General features: G+C 25.5%; 2 protein-coding genes across 10 annotated transcripts; both read left to right on the forward strand.

Moving 5' to 3' along the window:
* Positions 1 to 650: 650 nt before the first annotated feature.
* On the forward strand, positions 651 to 11,697 carry LOC126906390 (protein cycle). 8 transcript variants are annotated; one of them, XM_050686981.1, is made up of 15 exons: positions 651 to 806; positions 2,500 to 2,657; positions 2,786 to 2,827; positions 4,734 to 4,859; positions 5,459 to 5,524; positions 5,582 to 5,819; positions 5,889 to 5,981; positions 6,079 to 6,196; positions 6,265 to 6,414; positions 6,621 to 6,713; positions 6,965 to 7,244; positions 7,309 to 7,447; positions 7,519 to 7,637; positions 7,694 to 7,958; positions 11,102 to 11,697. In XM_050686981.1, exons 2-15 carry the CDS (start codon positions 2,569 to 2,571, stop codon positions 11,465 to 11,467), a joined length of 2,184 nt encoding a protein of 727 aa, XP_050542938.1. In that variant the 5' UTR covers positions 651 to 806; positions 2,500 to 2,568; the 3' UTR covers positions 11,468 to 11,697. The 8 variants fall into 8 exon arrangements, with proteins under 8 accessions (XP_050542938.1, XP_050542941.1, XP_050542939.1 ...); XM_050686984.1 differs by having other exon boundaries at positions 4,746 to 4,859; XM_050686982.1 differs by having other exon boundaries at positions 653 to 806; positions 2,542 to 2,657.
* Positions 11,698 to 11,754: 57 nt separating this feature from the next.
* On the forward strand, positions 11,755 to 19,292 carry LOC126906398 (sushi, von Willebrand factor type A, EGF and pentraxin domain-containing protein 1-like). Of its 2 annotated transcripts, XM_050687000.1 has the most exons (12): positions 15,188 to 15,223; positions 15,543 to 15,591; positions 15,726 to 15,938; positions 16,073 to 16,118; positions 16,199 to 16,305; positions 16,824 to 16,980; positions 17,326 to 17,482; positions 17,547 to 17,665; positions 17,734 to 17,867; positions 17,972 to 18,114; positions 18,457 to 18,559; positions 19,184 to 19,292. In XM_050687000.1, exons 1-12 carry the CDS (start codon positions 15,203 to 15,205, stop codon positions 19,243 to 19,245), a joined length of 1,311 nt encoding a protein of 436 aa, XP_050542957.1. In that variant the 5' UTR covers positions 15,188 to 15,202; the 3' UTR covers positions 19,246 to 19,292. The 2 variants fall into 2 exon arrangements, with proteins under 2 accessions (XP_050542958.1, XP_050542957.1); XM_050687001.1 differs by lacking the exons at positions 15,188 to 15,223; positions 15,543 to 15,591 and adding an exon at positions 11,755 to 11,905 and having other exon boundaries at positions 17,326 to 17,494.
* The last annotated feature ends 176 nt before the right edge of the window (positions 19,293 to 19,468 follow it).

Genomic DNA, 19,468 nt, shown 5'->3' on the forward strand with positions numbered 1-19,468 from the left:
TATATACATACATACATATATAATTGGCATATTAACAGATAATGATCTAATTAAGAAAATTACTGGTCGAACATCTGTTGGATCAGTAATTCGGAAATTATTGACATTTTCTTACCTTAGTGGTAGAAAGAGTGCGACCAGGAAATAACTAGTGTTAAAAATAACGATACTTGCGTCTCATTTCCAGCCATCACTAAAACATTTTAATAACTTTCGAAGTATTGGTGCAAACGTTTTTATCGAACAGTCATTTTTTTAATTAGATCAGTATCTATTAAATAAGATAGGTAATTTTATTTGTTGTTATTTGAAAAATAAAGTTGACACACCTATAAGTGATAAGAAATTATTCTAAAGAGTAATTAATAAAATTAATAAATATGTGTTATTAAAAAAATCAACATATTTTTTACTATTGTATTTATCTTGCGAGTAATCAAGTGAAATATGATAAATCGAGCACTTTGTGTATATAAATATATATAAATGTACTTTAAGAGTTTATGTATTAAAAATAACGAACTCGTGTACTGTTTAAATTAACAAAAATAATACATATGCGTTAATATTATTACACTTATGAATTAGAAATATTAGATAACATAATTATTCAGATAAAACACATTATTTAGATGGTACAAACATTTAAAACGATTTAGATAAGTGTTCAGAGACTCCTTACTAGTGTAAGAGTACGAAATACATCAGTCGTTTTTAAATACCATGCCGGCCAAAACGTGATTATTACTTATAAAATACCTCACGTTGTTTGACACGTCGATGATAACGGACATCGCTCTATATTGGTGAGTAATTTTCCACTTAAAACGAGCAAACCGCCACGGTGCTTTCTCAGTCACAAGTTACCAATTGCTGGATCAAAATAGGTACTCGTTAGAGTCTTATTTTGTTCTTGTCGACTGCATACGTTAACTAAAGCGTTTTTAGATTTTTAGTAAATAAAAATCTATTATTAAAATAATATTATCAATTATAATTGACAATGCCTTAGTTTTTCCTCTAAAACAGCTTCCATGATATGATAAAATGATTTTTCCCATTTCTCTTTTTTTCGTGATCTTTTTGTGACTGAGAACTTTTTATAAAACTAAAAGTTGACAACTACTATGATGTGCTTTATAGAATAAGTCATTTTTAAATATGCATTTTTTTTAGAAAACTACAATTATAGAGATAACTAGAGGTAGTTAGGTAGATCAAGTGTATTCAGACTATAGCATAACTTGATACGTTTATCAAATATTTTTTTTATAAATATTGTGAAATTGTTTCACAATATTTTTCGTGTTACTAAAAAACTTATATTTTTTAATTATTTTGGTGGTTTTTATAGAATAAAAGTACACAAAATCTCAGATGTGTGATATCAATATACTATTCGAGTAAAAAAAAAATACTACAAATAGAAATGTTGACAAAAGTTTTTAAAATATTATAATGAATAATTTTTTAATAAAAAAAAAAGTTGAAACTAAATGTTTTATTTAGTTGTTTTAACTCATAATATTTGATATTCCTGTTAGCGTGATATTTAAAAATAAATTTTTTATACAGTTAATCAAGTAAATTCAGACATAGTCTAGAAAATTAATTTGACTCTCGATTCGCTATCGTTTTTCAGACCTTTAAATATGGTTTCATCACTCGTTCAACCATTTTTCTAATGGTGTTGATCTATTAAAAAGATCTGCAAGATGATGATTTGGGAGACAAATTCATTTTCTAGACGATGCTCGAATATTTACTATACTCACTGTATATTAGAATCTAAATCGATAATTCATTTCACAAAATGATGATAAAAAAGGTATCATGTGATGACAAAAAATTAACTAAAGAAAAAATGTACATATGTTTTAAATTTTTATTAAATAATACAAAATGGTAAAAATAGTGAATTATATGTATTAATAAATTTGATTCGAACTACTTAGAAGAGCCTTATGTTTGGCAATTTTGTCATATGTTTATACAGTAATGTATAAGCATTTTTAGTTTTAGGGATGGATAAACGTCTCTAATAGCCCCAAAATTATAACCTTGGTAATAATACATTATTACCAATATTGGTTTAATTATAGTATTCTTGTCAATTAATAAAAAATTGTACTGTATGATGGTGTGTTCAGAATAATTAAAAAAAATTATAAATACATAGGAAATGTAATAACTGGGAATTATCCCAGCCCTAATGATGGAAAACTGAATTTATTTTTAGGAATAAAAAAACTGTAATTATTTAAATTGAATTTTTTTATTAATATGCTTAAATTTTTTAATTGACTTAAAATATTAACTTAAACTATTAAAAATATAATAATATATATTTTTATAGATAATTAAATATTATATAATTGTTACAATTAGATATTATTTGCGAATATATTAAAAAATCTATTTATAATAATGTTTTAAAATGGCTCTTTGTTACTGTCATATTTTCCATAAAAATAAATGAATAACATTTGTATTTGACAGATTTACCTCCCGCGGTATAATCTTAATTATTTGCTCAAGTAGATATCGACGTACATTCACATCAATAACATGGATATATATGAGGTATTGTTTTCTCCCCTCGTAAAAAACTCGTCAACTCCATCACACGAGGGCAGATTTCAATTAATTTCCTTTAGGTAAAAATCTCATATTAAACCGAAGTATTCATAAAACTCAATAATTTTTATCAATAAATCAACCTTTTTTATCTTTTCCGGGAAAAAAAGCTAAATAATTATAATAGTAATTTTGTATCATGTTTCAGAAAACAATACGAAATGAAACCAAGGAAAAGACAGTATTCACGGTACAAATAATTATTTTATTTAATATTGAATTTTTGAAAGTACAGTGGTAGATATCCATAAGAGTTTTGTAAACACAAAGAAGTTTTCCTTGAGTAGAAAACTTCTATTTATTGATATCATCCAGAGTTATTTACAAACATAAAATAAAATTCAATACTTGATTTTAATTTAATTCATGATATGTATTAATATAATAATAAAGACATTTCAATCTTATTTTACCCCAACATAGTGTTCAAGTCGTACACTATTTAAGTATGTACATATTTATTTGTCTGCATTTATATACGGTATGTATAATTTCGTCTTGGAAAGGATATAAAATGTGATTTTTTTTAACTACTCTTTTCATAATGGAAAAAAACCATCTTCACCAAATAAATTATTTTGATCGCCAGGGCATATACCACTCATATTTTCTCGTTGGTACACTCATGGCAATGTTTTAGTTTTCAATTATGGAAAATATAGATATTTAACCAAAGAAAATATGGTTAAATGGTTCCACTTGGGGCAGTTAAATATTATACAGATTTTACCACTTAATTTTTGTGAAAAAATACTTCATGTTTCTTCAAAAAAACTTATAAACATTTTACTAGTGCTGTAGATATATGACTAAAATGATAATAGACATTGAACTGCCTCAAGTTTAACCCCCCTGCCAAGTATAAAATCAATTAATGATCAATAGACGATGAAATTTGATTTTTTTAAATTTTTAACTTGTAAAAATAATATAATTATTCTTAGTCTGAGTGTAAAATTTGAGTCATAGATAAATAATTACCAAATTTTTAATCGTGGTTTTCTCTATAGTGTTTTTTTGCAAAAAACAAATAAATTTAGTTAAAATATTATTCGAATAAAATTCCGTTTTTGTAATTATACTTTCATTATTACTATTAATATTATATTAATTATTACTTACTTTTTTTTTAAGTAATACACATTGTAGCTAAATTTTTTATCAGTAATTTTTTGCCGTCTTGATTTAATAGGCCGGTAGGTTAATAGCCATTTGGCCGGTTTAACACCTTCCAACAAATTGTGTTCTTATGTAAAATACAGATTGTAACCATTAAAATAATTTATTATTTATATTATAATTATTTATTTTATTATAATAAATAGTATATATAAGAGGAGAGGTCTTTGGATCCTATTTTTATGTAATCATTCATTATTTTTTGCAAGAAAGAGTAAATTTCAACTACTTAATGTGAAAATAGTATAGTAACAACAGAACATAACATGATCAATTCATGTTCTGTTACATAAACTTCTAATAAAATGTAAACGCATTAATATTTACAATGTAGAGTGCAGAGAAGAAATTATGTATATCAAATAAAATCACTTGATTTTAAACTCCTTGTGTTTATAATATCGCACATCATATTAGACTTCATATTTATAAGATATTTACATAAATGTTATGCGATACTTAGATTTTTAAATGCTCATATTGAATATGATCTACGGCTATTATTCAAATAGTTTCCTTTTCTTTGCGGACTTGGGTACAAATCAAAATCTTACAAACAAATGACGTACGCGGACGTTCTTAACCAATGGTAGCGTTTTGTTTTCGTCACATAAAACTACCCCTCAGGGCTTTTGTGAAAGACGTTTTCTGTACGTATCGGGTTTGATTTTAACAAGTATCAGTTGTGTATTGCTTATTCGCTGATTTTCGATAATTTCAAATGTCTAAAAATTCGGATTTTGCATCATATTGCAGTACTTTACTGAACGATACTAGTGATTTAATGCACTTTAATCACACGAGTCGTGATAGTCCTTTAGAACCGCTTGTTTATTATGACTTACAACCCGTATCTGAAACTATTAAAGAGTGAGTAATTACATTGAAATAAAAAAATTAATTGATTAAAAAAATAGGAGTTCTTGTAGCTCACAGTCAATGTGTAACATTTCAAATACAATTTGTATGTCAAAAACTTCAGAAAAAAATATGGAAATTATTAGCGATGAGAACATCACGAATAAGAGGAAAGGATCTGCTCAGTAAGTATAATTTATAAGTTAGGAGTAAAAAACTATATTTCAATTAATTTTTTTCATGAACAAAAATTTTATTTTATTTGTTTCTTTCATTCAACATTCAACTGTTTTCAACTTAAAGCCATGAAAATGTGATAAAAACACAAATATTTTAGTTTTTTTAATATCTATTTAATAATATGACTCCGGGACTATTTACTTAAATTATTCACAATAGGCGTTTTAAAAATTTATTAAAATGAAAATCATATATTTTTATTAAAAATATAATCAAAATTATAAGAATCAACTACTTTTACTTTTAGTAAGATTAATTCGAAAATAATAAAAAAAATTTTCGAAAAACTTGTATACTACTGTTTACTTTTAATTAGCTTAAAATGAAATAAACAAAAAATTTAATTACTTATTATATTTTTATAGCTGTTAACTAAATATTGGGTACAATATTATTTTTGATAATTCCAAAATAACTTCTTTTAGCCTTTAATATATTTTATTTCACATTAATATACAATTTCATTTGATAAAATAAGTTAATAATTTATAAGTTGTATTAGATTTTTTACATTATTTAAGTTTTACTCGCTATTAATTGTTAGTGGTAGCGATTTTGAAGATGACAACAATGAAGATTCAAGATCTACTCGAATAGATGATAACAAAAAGTAATATTAAATATTGTTTTCATTGAAACATTAAAAAATATATAATTGTTACTATAGGCACAATCATAGTGAAATAGAAAAACGTAGAAGAGATAAAATGAATTTCTATATAACCGAATTAGCCAGTATGATACCTATGTGCCATGCGATGTCACGAAAATTAGACAAATTAACTGTACTTAGAATGGCTGTACAACATATGAAAACTATAAGAGGAACTGTAAATTCATACACAGAAGGACATTATAAACCACCATTTCTATCAGATCAAGACTTGAAGAATTTAATCACACAAGTCAGTATGTTAATTTCTATCATTTTTTATAAAACTTTGAAAAATTTTAATTAATGTACATATTTTTAGGCAGCTGAAGGTTTTGTATTTGCTGTAAGTTGTGATCATGGCAAAATTCTTTATATATCAAAATCAGTCACTCAAGTTCTTAATTATTCACCTGTAAGTGTTATATATTATGTTTATTACCAAAAATATATTTGTAATTTACTACTTATACTTTAATGAAAATAACACATTTTTAATTTTTACAAAACAGGAAGATTTAGTAGGGAACAATGTATTTGATTATATTCATCCAAAAGATGTGGCAAAAGTAAAAGAACAGTTGTCATGTTCGGATTTTTGTCCGAGAGAAAGATTTATAGATGCAAAAAGTGAATATTTTTTCAATTTTTTAATTAAGGTTTACTTTAAGTTGGATAAATAATGTTATTTTTCGTAGCGATGCTACCCGTGCGAGCTGAAATGATGAATACGTTTTCAAAAATGTGTAGTGGTGCAAGAAGATCATTTTTTTGTCGAATGAAGTATAAAATACATAATGTAAAAGAAGAAGATGAAACAACGACTGGATCTAAATATTCTCAATCGGGTATAAAATTTGTTTTCACAATTAAAATATAATTTCACTTAGTTCTTTAAGCAATTTTTTGGAGCCATCTTTAAGATATTTACCACACGATTGAAGAAATTATTTTCAATTTAATATTATTCTAATATTCTCTGGTTAAGAATATTCGAATAATTTTTCATAAAATAAATTTTTTTAGACAAATATTTTCATTTCTCTTTCGACAGATTCTTCATCCGTCGAAAGTAAATCAAGTGTAAAAAGCTCAGATATGAATGGGTCTTCGCACAAATTCAGAGGTAAAATACATGTAAAAAAAGGTAACATATTTTTTACTATTATGATGTTTTATTATGCATGATGTTTAAAATTTGTTTTGCTGTTTTTAATTATTTTTGTACAAAGTTAAAAGGTAATCATATTGATATGTGTGTGGTAGTGATGATTAAAGGAGAAAACTATTTTCAAGGATGACTCCCAATAAATAATTTTTCAATAGTTTTGGAAATGTTAAATGTTATATACATTTTGAGTTAATCAATTTAAATATTTTTAAATAATTTTTTTACAGATAGGAGGTATAGTGTAATTCAATGTACGGGTTACTTAAAACCTTGGACGCAAATTGATGAGCATGATGATATGTCAGGAAAAAGTATGGAGCAAGATGATACAGAAGGTAGTGGAATAGGCGGAGATTCGGAATCTGGGAATAACATCTCATGTTTAGTCGCAGTTGGGAGGATTATCAATAATTCCGTATCTACATCATTGCTATCAGATATCGTTAGACCTCCTTGTTTTACTTCTAAACATACAATAGATGGGAAATTTTTATCCGTCGATCAAAGGTATTTTTTATATTTGATTTGTTCTTTATTTTATCGTTAAATGCTTATATATTATTGATTTTAGAGTGACATATATAGTAGGATTTTTACCTCAGGAATTATTAGGTACTAGTATGTATGAATATTTTCACCAAGATGATATCGCTAGACTTGTAGACATACATAAAGCTACATTACAAGATGGCAAACCAAAAGATACAGAGGTATACATTTTTAGTGTTGTATTGTGTTATATTATTATTATAATAAAATTAAATGATATTACATATTTTAGATCTATAAATTTCGGGCTAAAGATAAAACATATGTATATCTACGGAGTGAATGGAAAAGTTTTAGAAACCCTTGGACGAAAGACATCGAGTTTATTGTCGCAAATAATATATTGACAAGGTAAAAACTTAATTGATGAATGTTAACAATGAACGTTATGGGATATTATTGTTTAGGTTAGAGTCAAAACAAGATAGTAGTAATAAATCTGAATGTTCTTCACAAGGTCAACCTCAGAATAGTTATGATTCTTTTATAGAACAACAGTCATCACGAAATCAAAGTTCAGTTGGTAATAGAGAGATGCAAAACTTAATTACGTCTCATTTGGAAGCTAGTAAAATTGGTAGACACATAGCTGACACAGTTTTAGATGATAAAAAGAAAAATAGTAGTACAAAAGATTTTTCGTCTCATAATCGAAGTGGTTTTATAACAGAGGTAATTTTAATTGAAATGTAAATTAATTGATGATTTGAACATTATTTTTAACTATGAAATATTTAGTTGCGTAAAAGTCTGAATTTAACAGTTTTGGTATTGTTTAGTTGGTTAATAATTTAAGTATTTTATATACTCGGTCAATAACTTAAGGGTAAATCCATATCAAATCATCCAAAGTCGTTGCGCGAACACTTAATTTTTTTTTGAAATTTTACACACAAGTTTTCTAGCATATAAGAAAAAAAAAATCAAAAATTAAAAAAGTTTTACGAAAATTTATTTATGACTTATCAAAAATTTTAAATTATGAAATACTTGTAATTCGTAAAAATATCCTTATGATAACAATATTTATATTTAAGACTTGAAACTTTCATCGTTTTTATGCGATACTCTAACATATCCCATAATTACCAACACGTTTTTTAACTTGTCAGTTGAAAAATTTTGTTTTCTAAATTGAGCTTTTTTTACAAAATAATGTAATTTTCAAAGATCAAATTGACTATGAAAAAACATTTTTTTTTAATTAATTTTTTTTCCTAAATATTAGTGTACACTCACAGTAATATTTAATTGTGTTTTGAAACATTTTACTCTAACCGTTTTTTATTGGGATATATTTAAAAATGCTCGAATTTCTAAAAAATTAATTTTTAAGCTTTTTTATTTTAATTTTTCTCTGGTGGAACAAAATATTTTAATATGATTTTTTCACACAATATAGTACTATGTATGTAGTTTCTATGAAAAAAATTTCAAGTTTGATATTTGACCGCAACTTACGAAAAATTAACTTTCAAAATTACGTTTTTTTTTTTTTAAGTTTATGAAAAATCTTGGTTTTTTGAATACTGAAAACTTTCTGTATTTCCATTACTTAGTTTTTGTGCCTGTGTAGGTATATATATAAATTCCTCAATATACTGAGTACATGAAAAATGTATTAATGATCGATTAAAAAAATATATATAGCAATACCAAAAACGACTACTACTGTGTAATTTAAATGAACTATACGTAAAATTTAAGATAGTTAATCGAAATTTGAAAATCGGTAGATCAAAATTTTGTTCTTTAAAACCTAAGTAGTGTATATTAGCTGGGTCTTCGGGCACACATACCGTGTGCATTTGTGTTCATCATCAAAATGTGAAACTTATGACAGAAGGAGCTTCATTAAAATATGAATACAAAAATTACTTAAGTTATTTAAGTAATGTAATATTGATAACTATAATTGCATGATGGGAGAGTGTGATATTTGTTTAAATAGAAGTGACTGTTTAAAAAAAAATGTCTCATATGAGTTAGACGATGGTCCAGAAAACATCATTTTAAGACAATGGGTTAGCACTGATAGAGCTAATTTAGTTACTAATTTATTACCTGTAGATGAATTTGTAGAATTATTAAAATATATGTTATTTTCTTTAAAAATACACCACTATATATCTAAAATGCAGTCAAGTTATTTCAAAAAGCTAAAAGAAAATCTACCAACTACAGAATGTTTAGACGTTGCAGACGATATAAGTGATCACTCAGAACATATTACAGAAGCATTTTACTCGTTTCAAAAATATTTCATTAAAGATTTAATCAGCACATGCCCTTTTATAAAAAAAATTGTTTACTTTAACGATGGTGCGGCTAGCCAATACAAAAATAAAAAATTTTTTATTAATATTTCTTATCACAATGAAGATTTTGATATTGGAGCTGAATGGAATTTTTTTGCTTCGTGCCACGGAAAAAATGCTAGTGATGGTGTAGGTGGTACCACAAAAAGGCTAGACACGAAATATAGTTTTCAATGTGCCAATAAAAATCATATTTTAACTCCAAAATCTATGTATGATTATTCTGAAGAAAACATAAAAGGAATAAATTTTTTTTTTGTTCCTTGAAGTGAAGTACAAGAAAATAAAAAACTATTAGAAACTAGATTTGTACAAGCGAAAACAATACCTGGCACAAGACAAATACACCGTATAGTACCACTACAAAAAAATTTGATTAGATATTTTAAAATATCAAATTCAACCATATTTCAAAACATTAAAAGTTCTAAGTGATAATCACAACTGTTTAATATATTTTTTCTCATTCTTTTCATATATTATTGTATTTTTATTTTTATTAATTATAAATGTAAATACATCTATAATTTATTTATTTTTTTATTTATTTTCTGAAAAGTCTGCAACGTCTAAACATTCTGTAGTTGGTAGATTTTCTTTTAGCTTTTTGAAATAACTTGACTGCATTTTAGATTTATAGTGGTGTATTTTTAAAGAAAATAACATATATTTTAATAATTCTACAAATTCATCTACAGGTAATAAATTAGTAACTAAATTAGCTCTATCAGTGCTAACCCATTGTCTTAAAATGATGTTTTCTGGACCATCGTCTAACTCATATGAGACATTTTTTTTTAAACAGTCACTTCTATTTAAACAAATATCACACTCTCCCATCATGCAATTATAGTTATCAATATTACATTACTTAAATAACTTAAGTAATTTTTGTATTCATATTTTAATGAAGCTCCTTCTGTCATAAGTTTCACATTTTGATGATGAACACAAATGCACACGGTATGTGTGCCCGAAGACCCAGCTAATATACACTACTTAGGTTTTAAAGAACAAAATTTTGATCTACCGATTTTCAAATTTCGATTAACTATCTTAAATTTTACGTATAGTTCATTTAAATTACACAGTAGTAGTCGTTTTTGGTATTGCTATATATATTTTTTTAATCGATCATTAATACATTTTTCATGTACTCAGTATATTGAGGAATTTATATATATACCTACACAGGCACAAAAACTAAGTAATGGAAATACAGAAAGTTTTCAGTATTCAAAAAACCAAGATTTTTCATAAACTTAAAAAAAAAAAAACGTAATTTTGAAAGTTAATTTTTCGTAAGTTGCGGTCAAATATCAAACTTGAAATTTTTTTCATAGAAACTACATACATAGTACTATATTGTGTGAAAAAATCATATTAAAATATTTTGTTTTAAAATTAATTTAAAAAATAAATATAGTGGTCGCGCAACGACTTTGGATGATTTGATATGGATTTACCCTTAATTAAAATGTTATTATTGTTACATAGGTATCTAATAATAATAGCAGCTTGCCATATTTAAGATCAACTTTACCTGTATTGAATAATCCTGGACCCTCAAGCAGTAGTTCTTATAATGCGGTCCGAGAAAGTTTAAATCTTTCTAGTTCATCTAATACCGTGGTTACCAATTTGAACCAAACTTCACCTATGATGTATTCACAGCCTGGACTTGTGATTCCTGGTGATTCTGAGGACATGCTTGGAGATATAATGTCTCCATCTCCGCAACAGTTACCTAGCAATGATACTAACGATGAAGCTGTGATGGCCGTTATAATGAGTCTTCTAGAAGCGGATGCTGGACTCGGTGGTCCAGTAGATTTTTCTGGTTTGCCGTGGCCTTTACCATGAATTTAGTTTAGTTATTGTTTAAACAGTTTTATATGTTCTGTGTTATAACTTATAATATTTTTAAGTTTTGTTTGACTACTATTAATTGTTATTGAGTTTGTAATTATTTTTTTTTCATTATAATTATTTTAGTTTGTTTACAAAGTCACGTTGTTAATGATTGTTTCTCATCTAATTGTCTGATAATTGTTAAATCTCGAATTTAATAAATATTGTGTATGTCTGGAGAATCATTTTTGTATTTAAGGAGGGATGGTCGATTGCATATAGCATTTAGTATCCTACAGACAAGCTCTTTGTGGTTGACTAGCGGCAACGCACACATGTATGTAATATTTTTCACATGCTCTGCTGTACTTGTATGGTTTTTATTTCACTAAAACAGTAGTATGATTTTTTTCAAAGTTTTTAATATATTTTACATTTTACAAATGTCAGGTAAATTTCATTTTATTTTCGTTATATCTTAAATTCAAAGAATTACTTTAGTACTTTTACATTATACTGGACACTTAAAAATTATAATGATGCTCATACATCTATTTATGTACGAGTAATATTATTTTAAAGGTTTAAAATAACTTTTGAATCGAGCTAAAATAAATCAAAGAATGATAAGTTTTTCTTTGTTTCATATGTAAATTTTAAATACCTAAAAAATTATTCAAATATTAGTTATTCTATTAATTAGTTATTTATTAATAACAAATTATTATTATTTAACTTTATTAATAATGTTAAGAATATAATTTTAATATGTTTTTCCTGAAATTTAAATTAAAAAATATTTTTAATATGCTTTACTTTTGTAAATAAGTATTTGTAAGGAGATAGGGTGTTTTAGAGAAAGGGTTTGACAACCGGTTTCTTTACACAGTATTTTATTTTTGCTTGTCGATTGAAGTTTAAATTGCTAAATAAAATATAGAAAAGTATTACTAAATTTTTAAAATATCTATACACTAATTTTATATTTAAAATACATTTTTTCTTGACTAGTAATTAGAGAAAGGAAATTAGAAAAATAAAATAGTTTATTCAAAATAATATTCATTTTTTTAGAAAAAAAAAAGACATTTCAATTATTTAAATTAATATTAAAACAAATAATTTCAATTTTTTTCGTTCAAAAAATGTATGTTATACATTACGTAAATTTACTTTATATTTTAATTACTTAATCATAATTGTTTCTTAAACAGTTATCACGAGAGAGATTTTAATAGGCACATCGACGATACAACTTTGGAAATTGATATGGTACTAATTTTCACCGATATTATATCGAAAAAAAATATTATATTCAAAAATTAAATTTAATATTTAATTGTTTTCACCAATTATTTTATTTTCAAGAATATTGTTAAGTTACCATTGTTGTAAAAATCAAACTATGGTATACCAATCAAATCATATATTATTATCTGATATGATATTAATATCCAAATAATATAGTTAATAACTATATCTCATAACGATAATCAAATATTTTGAAATCAATTTTTACTATGAAGAAATAAGTTTTTTGTTTGTTACAAGACTTTATCATTATAAATTGGTTATATTAAATGGATGAAATTGTTCTTTATTGAATAATAATATTATAGTTACAGTATCTTAGTTTTAAATAGTAATAATAATAATAAAAGATTATAAATTCTGTTTATATTTTTTTATTGCTTTGTCGTAACTGAAAACAATTTTTCTTCTTTTCAAAAATAAAATTTAAACTTTTATAAAATAAAATAATCGTCAAAACATCATATTCTTCATCATGATCATCTAATAGGAATTTTATTTTTTTTTTAACTCAATTATTTTATCTTATTTTTCAGATTAAATATCGACCAGTTATTGCTATATATCTTCCATATATATTCTATCTCTTAATTTCCTCATTCCTTACTCTGTTCGTATTTTGTTAAAAATAGGAGTAATAACAATGTTACAATAATAAAAAACCTAATCTACGAAAGAATTTTGTATCAATAAATGTCATTTTTTGTCTAATCTTAATTCTATATTTCTTAATATATTTTAACACAAAAAATTTCAACAAAATTATCATGAGTTGTTCTTAGGTTCATATGAAATAATAAATATTTTACAACAAAATAACCAAAATTCAAACAATTTTTTTATAAAAATATTTTTTCGATTATCGCAATATTTCAAAAATAATCGATATCGTTGACGAATCCTAGATTTTAACGTACTTATTAATTGTTTAATAAAGTCGTAAAGTATATGTTGAGTTTGTCGATCAAATTTTTATCTAAAACATTATAGATAAAATGAAATCTATAAATCTATCGAAAAAATATTTTACATTACATTACATAAATGAATACTAATGTAATAGATCAAGTAAAGAATGTTCTCACAGATAAAAATAATATCCTATGTAATGCATGTACATATAAATGCAAAAATAAAGACGTGATCATATTGGCCGCCCCCGCTAACGCCTACATCATCGATTAAAAGACTAATACTTAAAAGAAACCCGAATTAATTGATTATTACATTTTGTAATGCCACTTCTTACAAGTTAATATTTTCTCACACTACTAATTTTTATAAGAATCCTTTTAAAAATATTTTTCATTGACATTGTATGGGCACAAGTTTATACATCTATAAAATAGCCTTTGATACATGCACACGCTTGCAATGATATTTAAATTTTTGAATTAACTGTAAATTAATGATAATAGAATGCAATAATACACATTTACGACCAGAACCGGAACTTCCAATAAATAGATTAGCACTGCTTACAGCCGTCGAAATATTCAGCCAAATAAATTTGTGGTATTTAAAAATAAATTTTAAAAAGTGGTGAGATTTATGTGGGTGTGAGGGGGAGGAGTAAACATGATAAAAATGTATACGATCCTCTTCAAATGGTAATTAGTTTATATCGTATTTGATAAGATACATCAAAATTCAGTACCAGGAATTCATAAGAACTAAAGTACGTGGTCATATACTTAGGTGTCTCGATAAGGTGTCCAGTGAATTTTTGCGCCCATTTTATTTGTAAAATATTGTGTCGCGTGTGTGATTACTACTAGTCGGTTCAGTAAGAGCCGGTACGACGAGCGACTACATGGCGGCAGATGACATCATAGTACTGACACCTAGTCTCAGTATACAAAACGTACTTTGGTATAAACGCATATAGATTCAACGGAGTCGCAATGATTTGTGTTTTGTGGGACAACATTAAAGCTATTTGGATGTTCGGGGAGACGAGTTGTGGCTAATTATTAAACTGGTTTTGTGTGTAATTCAATGATGTGTCTAGGTATTTTTTTTATTCAGGGAAATTATCTATATAACACAATTTTTACAACTCCCTCCATAATATATTTTAATCACGTAATTAATTTCGTTATAATAAATTGCAGACAGTGTACTTTTTAACAAATTTTCATAGAGCGTCAAAAAAATTATTTTCTCATTATTACTAGCTGTAGTATGATATGGGCAATTTTTTATAGATATGTGTTACACTCAGTAGCATGTGTAGTATGTTGACGTACGACAACACATATTTACTACATACCTGTTGTGTATATGTTGGTACGGAAAAGGTGAAATATACAATCAATAACGTGAATGTCTAAAAAATGTATTGGTTTCAACTTCTCTTTGACACGCTAATGATTGTATCATTATGACTACTTTGTATTGATTAGGTTTAATATTTGCTAAATACTAAGTTCGGTTATGATCATTACATATTTTAAAGTACAAAAAATAATTTTTAATCTATAGTTAATAATTCTTAATTTATTAGTTTTATATTATGAAATAATCGATAACGTGTAGAATTTAAATTATGCATTTCATTGTTAAATTCGATCGTCTTCTTATTCCTTGCCCTAATCCAAAGTACTTGGGGTCGGCCAAGTAGTTGTTTAAATTTGATGTATTAAAAAAAATACAATTTTTTTTTTAAGAAGTTAAAAAATTTGAAAAATTTTGTGTCATTTTAAACTGATAACAAAGAATTATTTTATGTGTTTTTACGTTTATTTTTAAAAATTAACTAATTTTTGTTTTATAGTTGTATTATTATATTAACATTTTTCGAGTTTTTGGTCAAAAGGAGATAGGTAAAATTTCTCTGATATTTTTCTAATGTTACCAAAAACATTTGAATCTAATCGCATCGAATTAATTTCGTTTAAAACTAACAATCAATTTGTTTTGTCAAGTAAACGATATTTATTTTGTAAATACTTTGTAGCATTTTGTGTTGATTCAAAAATGATGGAATGCGAGTCTCGACATCAACCCATTAATGGAGAATCAGTATTCAAAATATCCAAAAATTGGAATAAAGCTGTAGAGGTGTATAGATGTCATGATGGATACGTGTTGATTGGTTATAATAAACAAACTTGTATGGATGGAAAGTGGTCTGGACTTGTGCCATTGTGTATTCCAAACGGTAACGGTAGTAAGTAGACTTTTAAACGAATAACATACTAAAAATATTAATTAAAAACGAATATTTATTAAAAAATTCTTAAATATTTTTTCATTTCTACTGGTTTACATATTATCATAATACACATATTTTGTGCACTGTAGGTCTAGATAAAAATTTTAGCTCGGCGCATAATTGGTTTTCTTTCAGGTAGGTTATACCTTAGTTGTAAGTTAAAAAATAATTTAAAAAATCGTTGAATAGTTTAAAATAACATTATGGTTCTTTAGGCACATTTTAAATTTTAATAAAACGAAGCATTCAAAAATAAACGTGAAAAATATAAAAAATACGTTAAAAAAAAAATATGTCGATGTCAAGGCTTTTAAGAGTACAGGTATGCTGATGCATTTCATTTATTAAGGGACGACGGTTTACTATTACAATAGAACATGAAAATATTAAATCAGTATATTTTACAGAACTTTATTATTTATTTAATGGAATTGAAAAAATATTGTATTGGTTTTGCTATTCATGTATAATTGTCTAATGTTAAATTTAAATTTTATATAAATATTTTTTAAACTTCTTAATATCATAATAAGATTGTGTCTGTGTTTGTCAAAATGACAAAATAGTTGTGGCAGACGTGGATCCAGCATGTATTTAAAGAGGAGGGCGTGTTCAATGTAAAATAAAAATATAAAAATTTTTCATACAATTAACAAAATAATTAACACCTTACGAGCGGATTATGGGGTATGACGATTATCTCATCATCCCCTCTGGATCTGCGCCTGAATTGTGATAGTTATTTAAGTTGAACCCCGGAGGAAATTAAAAATTCGTAATTCAAAATTTCATTAAATCCATTACATAAAAATGAATTATATTATTTTTTGGTTATTTTAGCTCATACAATGACATTTCAAAAGGATATGATTAGAAATTCCAATGAAGATTATTCTTTGGAGGACTATGATATGAGCTGCTTGTTTCCAAAACGATTCAGAAAGAAATTTATAAAAGCTCCTTCATTTTCCAATGCCCGTGTGAAAAACTATATAATGTAAATAAATTAAATACGTATAATATTTCTCGCGGCGTCCTCTGATTGACACCAAGCTAGTGAATTTATTGTTGTTATTTTTCAAACCTAACTCAACAATATTAATTGAGATAATTTTTTTTTAATGTCTTGTTACTAGACATGATTATAGTTATGAATTTATAAATTACCCCTTTCCACCAAAATTCAATAACCTATTGCCCACTTTTTTTCTTGGGTAGTCATTGCAGTTAAAATACTTAATAAATTACGAGGGCGCTGCTGAGAGTTCTTATATTACAAATATAGTTTTTTTCAAACAATAATTTTATCATTAGTTACTATTAAAAATTGTATTAAATATAGGAAAAGAAATAATCTGCAACCGTATAACAAGTACATCGAAGCAATATATAGTTGCATTGATGGTTACGTTTTGGAAAATAACTTTCAAAATAAACTCTTTTGTAGAAGAAGACGTTGGATTGGTTTAAAACCAGCGTGCAAAACAAACATCACGACAGTATATTTTAACGTATTATATATTTTCATAAGGTGATGAATTACTAAAGATTTTTTGTTTGTAGAATCATCAAGTGGATGCTTATATTAAGTGCCCTCCAGAGAAGAACTTAACTATACCCGAGGGGAAAAAATCCATCGATTTCATAGTAGAACCTCCAGAAACTAACTACAACTGGCAGAGGTTTTATACCATGTTGACACTTATATAATGAGTAATTTTATTCTTAAACAGTATATATATTTTTACAGTTTTGGTTCTTTAAGTTTCGGTTGGAGCAAAGTAAGTCCAAAATCATTAGTGCCAGGATTATATGTAATTACCTACTCAATTCAAAATGAAGACATTGATATAGTATCGTGTCGGACATCTATTCGTGTTATAGGTATTTTATTTAAACTTTTTAATTAAAATGTTCGTTTAAAATTTAATAATAATTTAACAAATATTCAAATTGTGCAAATAAATTAAACATTATTTTATCTATAGATAAAGAGCCTCCTCAAGTGTATGATTGCCCTTTGTATTTAGAAATATCTGAACTTTTCATAAAAAATGATGTTTTACCAATTGTATGGCAAGAACCTACATTTCTTGATAATGTAGGGGTCAGTCGAATAACTAAATCTATGGTTAGTTAACTTGAAAGTAATATGTTTAATTAATTTAACTAGAATTTATTGGCACAACTAGATTTTTAGGTCTCTAAAATTAAATATATAGAGATGCCTTTTCATCCACATGACTAACTTTATACTGAAATAATAATGTCATATGTATTATTTTACAAATCATGATATTATTTCTAAAAATGAAACTTTGAAAAAGTCAAAAATACCTCTAAAGGGGCCCAAAATATCATAGGCCCAAATTATTACTTTACCTAATAGCCATAGTTACGCCAAAGATTGAAAATTGATCCAATTTCGATATTTTTTTGTTTAAAACTTATTTGTTTGTATGTATTTGTACAGGAATCGGGAGAGTTACTTCATCCCGGGTCGTATAATGTTTCATACACAGCTTTAGACGATTCTGGTAACACAGCATCATGTAATTTTATACTAGATATTAAAAGTATGGACGACTATTGTATAATAATTGTAATTTAGCTGTAAGAAAAATGTTGAATATGTTTAAATAACATTTTATATGTTCCATATTTATACTTGAAAAGATAATCACGTAGGTTGGGTATCAAATTCGTATTTCAATTTCCACTATAATATTTTTTTAGGACGTTTTTTCAACTTTTTGTGCATATCTACTCATCACTTACCAATATACTTGCTATGATGAGCAAACACAATATATCTTCACTAATGATGATAAGACGAATAAAATATTTAAAAAATAATACAATAATTTATTATTGCTTCAAAACAAAGTATAAATATTATTAACCAAACACAAATTTTGATTGGCTGTACGTTATGAATATTTAAAGATTTCACATTTCTGTTTTGATTATTATAAATCATAGATTTTCGGAGAGGGCTATTATTCACCGAGATACTATAATCTACGTGGTTTAGATACAATTTTGATGTAAAATCGATTTATGTGAAATTTTATTATTTATAAGTAAAATTAAAATATAATTTTTTTTTATAAAAAAAAGAGTTATTAATAATTTTCATGATTTTAATAATATCAAAGCTTAATATTTTAGAAACGTATTTCATATCATATATTTTTTAGATCAAACTGTATTCAATATTGCACCAGCAAGTGAAGTTTTAATAGATGTTAAAAACGATTAAATTGTATTTATTCTCGATATTTTGACGTATTTTCATGTTTATAAAATACTTTTTTTAAATATAAAATTATTTTTTATTAACTGTTTTAATTTCTTAGTATATTGTATTCATTTTAAAAATTATTTAGTTCTTTGGAATAACATATTAAATAAAAATAATTCTGTTAAGTCAAATCTAATTTTTTTAAACTAAAACTGTGATTATTAAAATATATTAAATTTGA

The sequence above is a fragment of the Daktulosphaira vitifoliae genome, unplaced genomic scaffold, assembly GCF_025091365.1.
Source record: "Daktulosphaira vitifoliae isolate Bord-2020 unplaced genomic scaffold, ASM2509136v1 Scaffold_4, whole genome shotgun sequence".
In the NCBI taxonomy this organism is placed as follows: Eukaryota; Metazoa; Arthropoda; class Insecta; order Hemiptera; family Phylloxeridae; genus Daktulosphaira; species Daktulosphaira vitifoliae.

What these genes read in the sequence shown, in the direction of transcription:
- LOC126906398 (XM_050687000.1), top strand. Translation starts at nt 15,203, where the DNA reads ATGATCATTACATATTTTAAA. An exon ending in TGATCATTACATATTTTAAA is followed by an intron (nt 15,224 to 15,542) that starts GTACAAAAAATA and finishes TTTGTTTTATAG; the next exon opens with TTGTATTATTATATTAACAT. An exon ending in TTTTATACTAGATATTAAAA is followed by an intron (nt 18,560 to 19,183) that starts GTATGGACGACT and finishes TATATTTTTTAG; the next exon opens with ATCAAACTGTATTCAATATT.
- LOC126906390 (XM_050686978.1), top strand. Translation starts at nt 4,538, where the DNA reads ATGTCTAAAAATTCGGATTTTGCATCATATTGCAGTACTTTACTGAAC. An exon ending in GTATCTGAAACTATTAAAGA is followed by an intron (nt 4,687 to 4,733) that starts GTGAGTAATTAC and finishes TTAAAAAAATAG; the next exon opens with GAGTTCTTGTAGCTCACAGT. An exon ending in CGAATAGATGATAACAAAAA is followed by an intron (nt 5,525 to 5,581) that starts GTAATATTAAAT and finishes TTGTTACTATAG; the next exon opens with GCACAATCATAGTGAAATAG.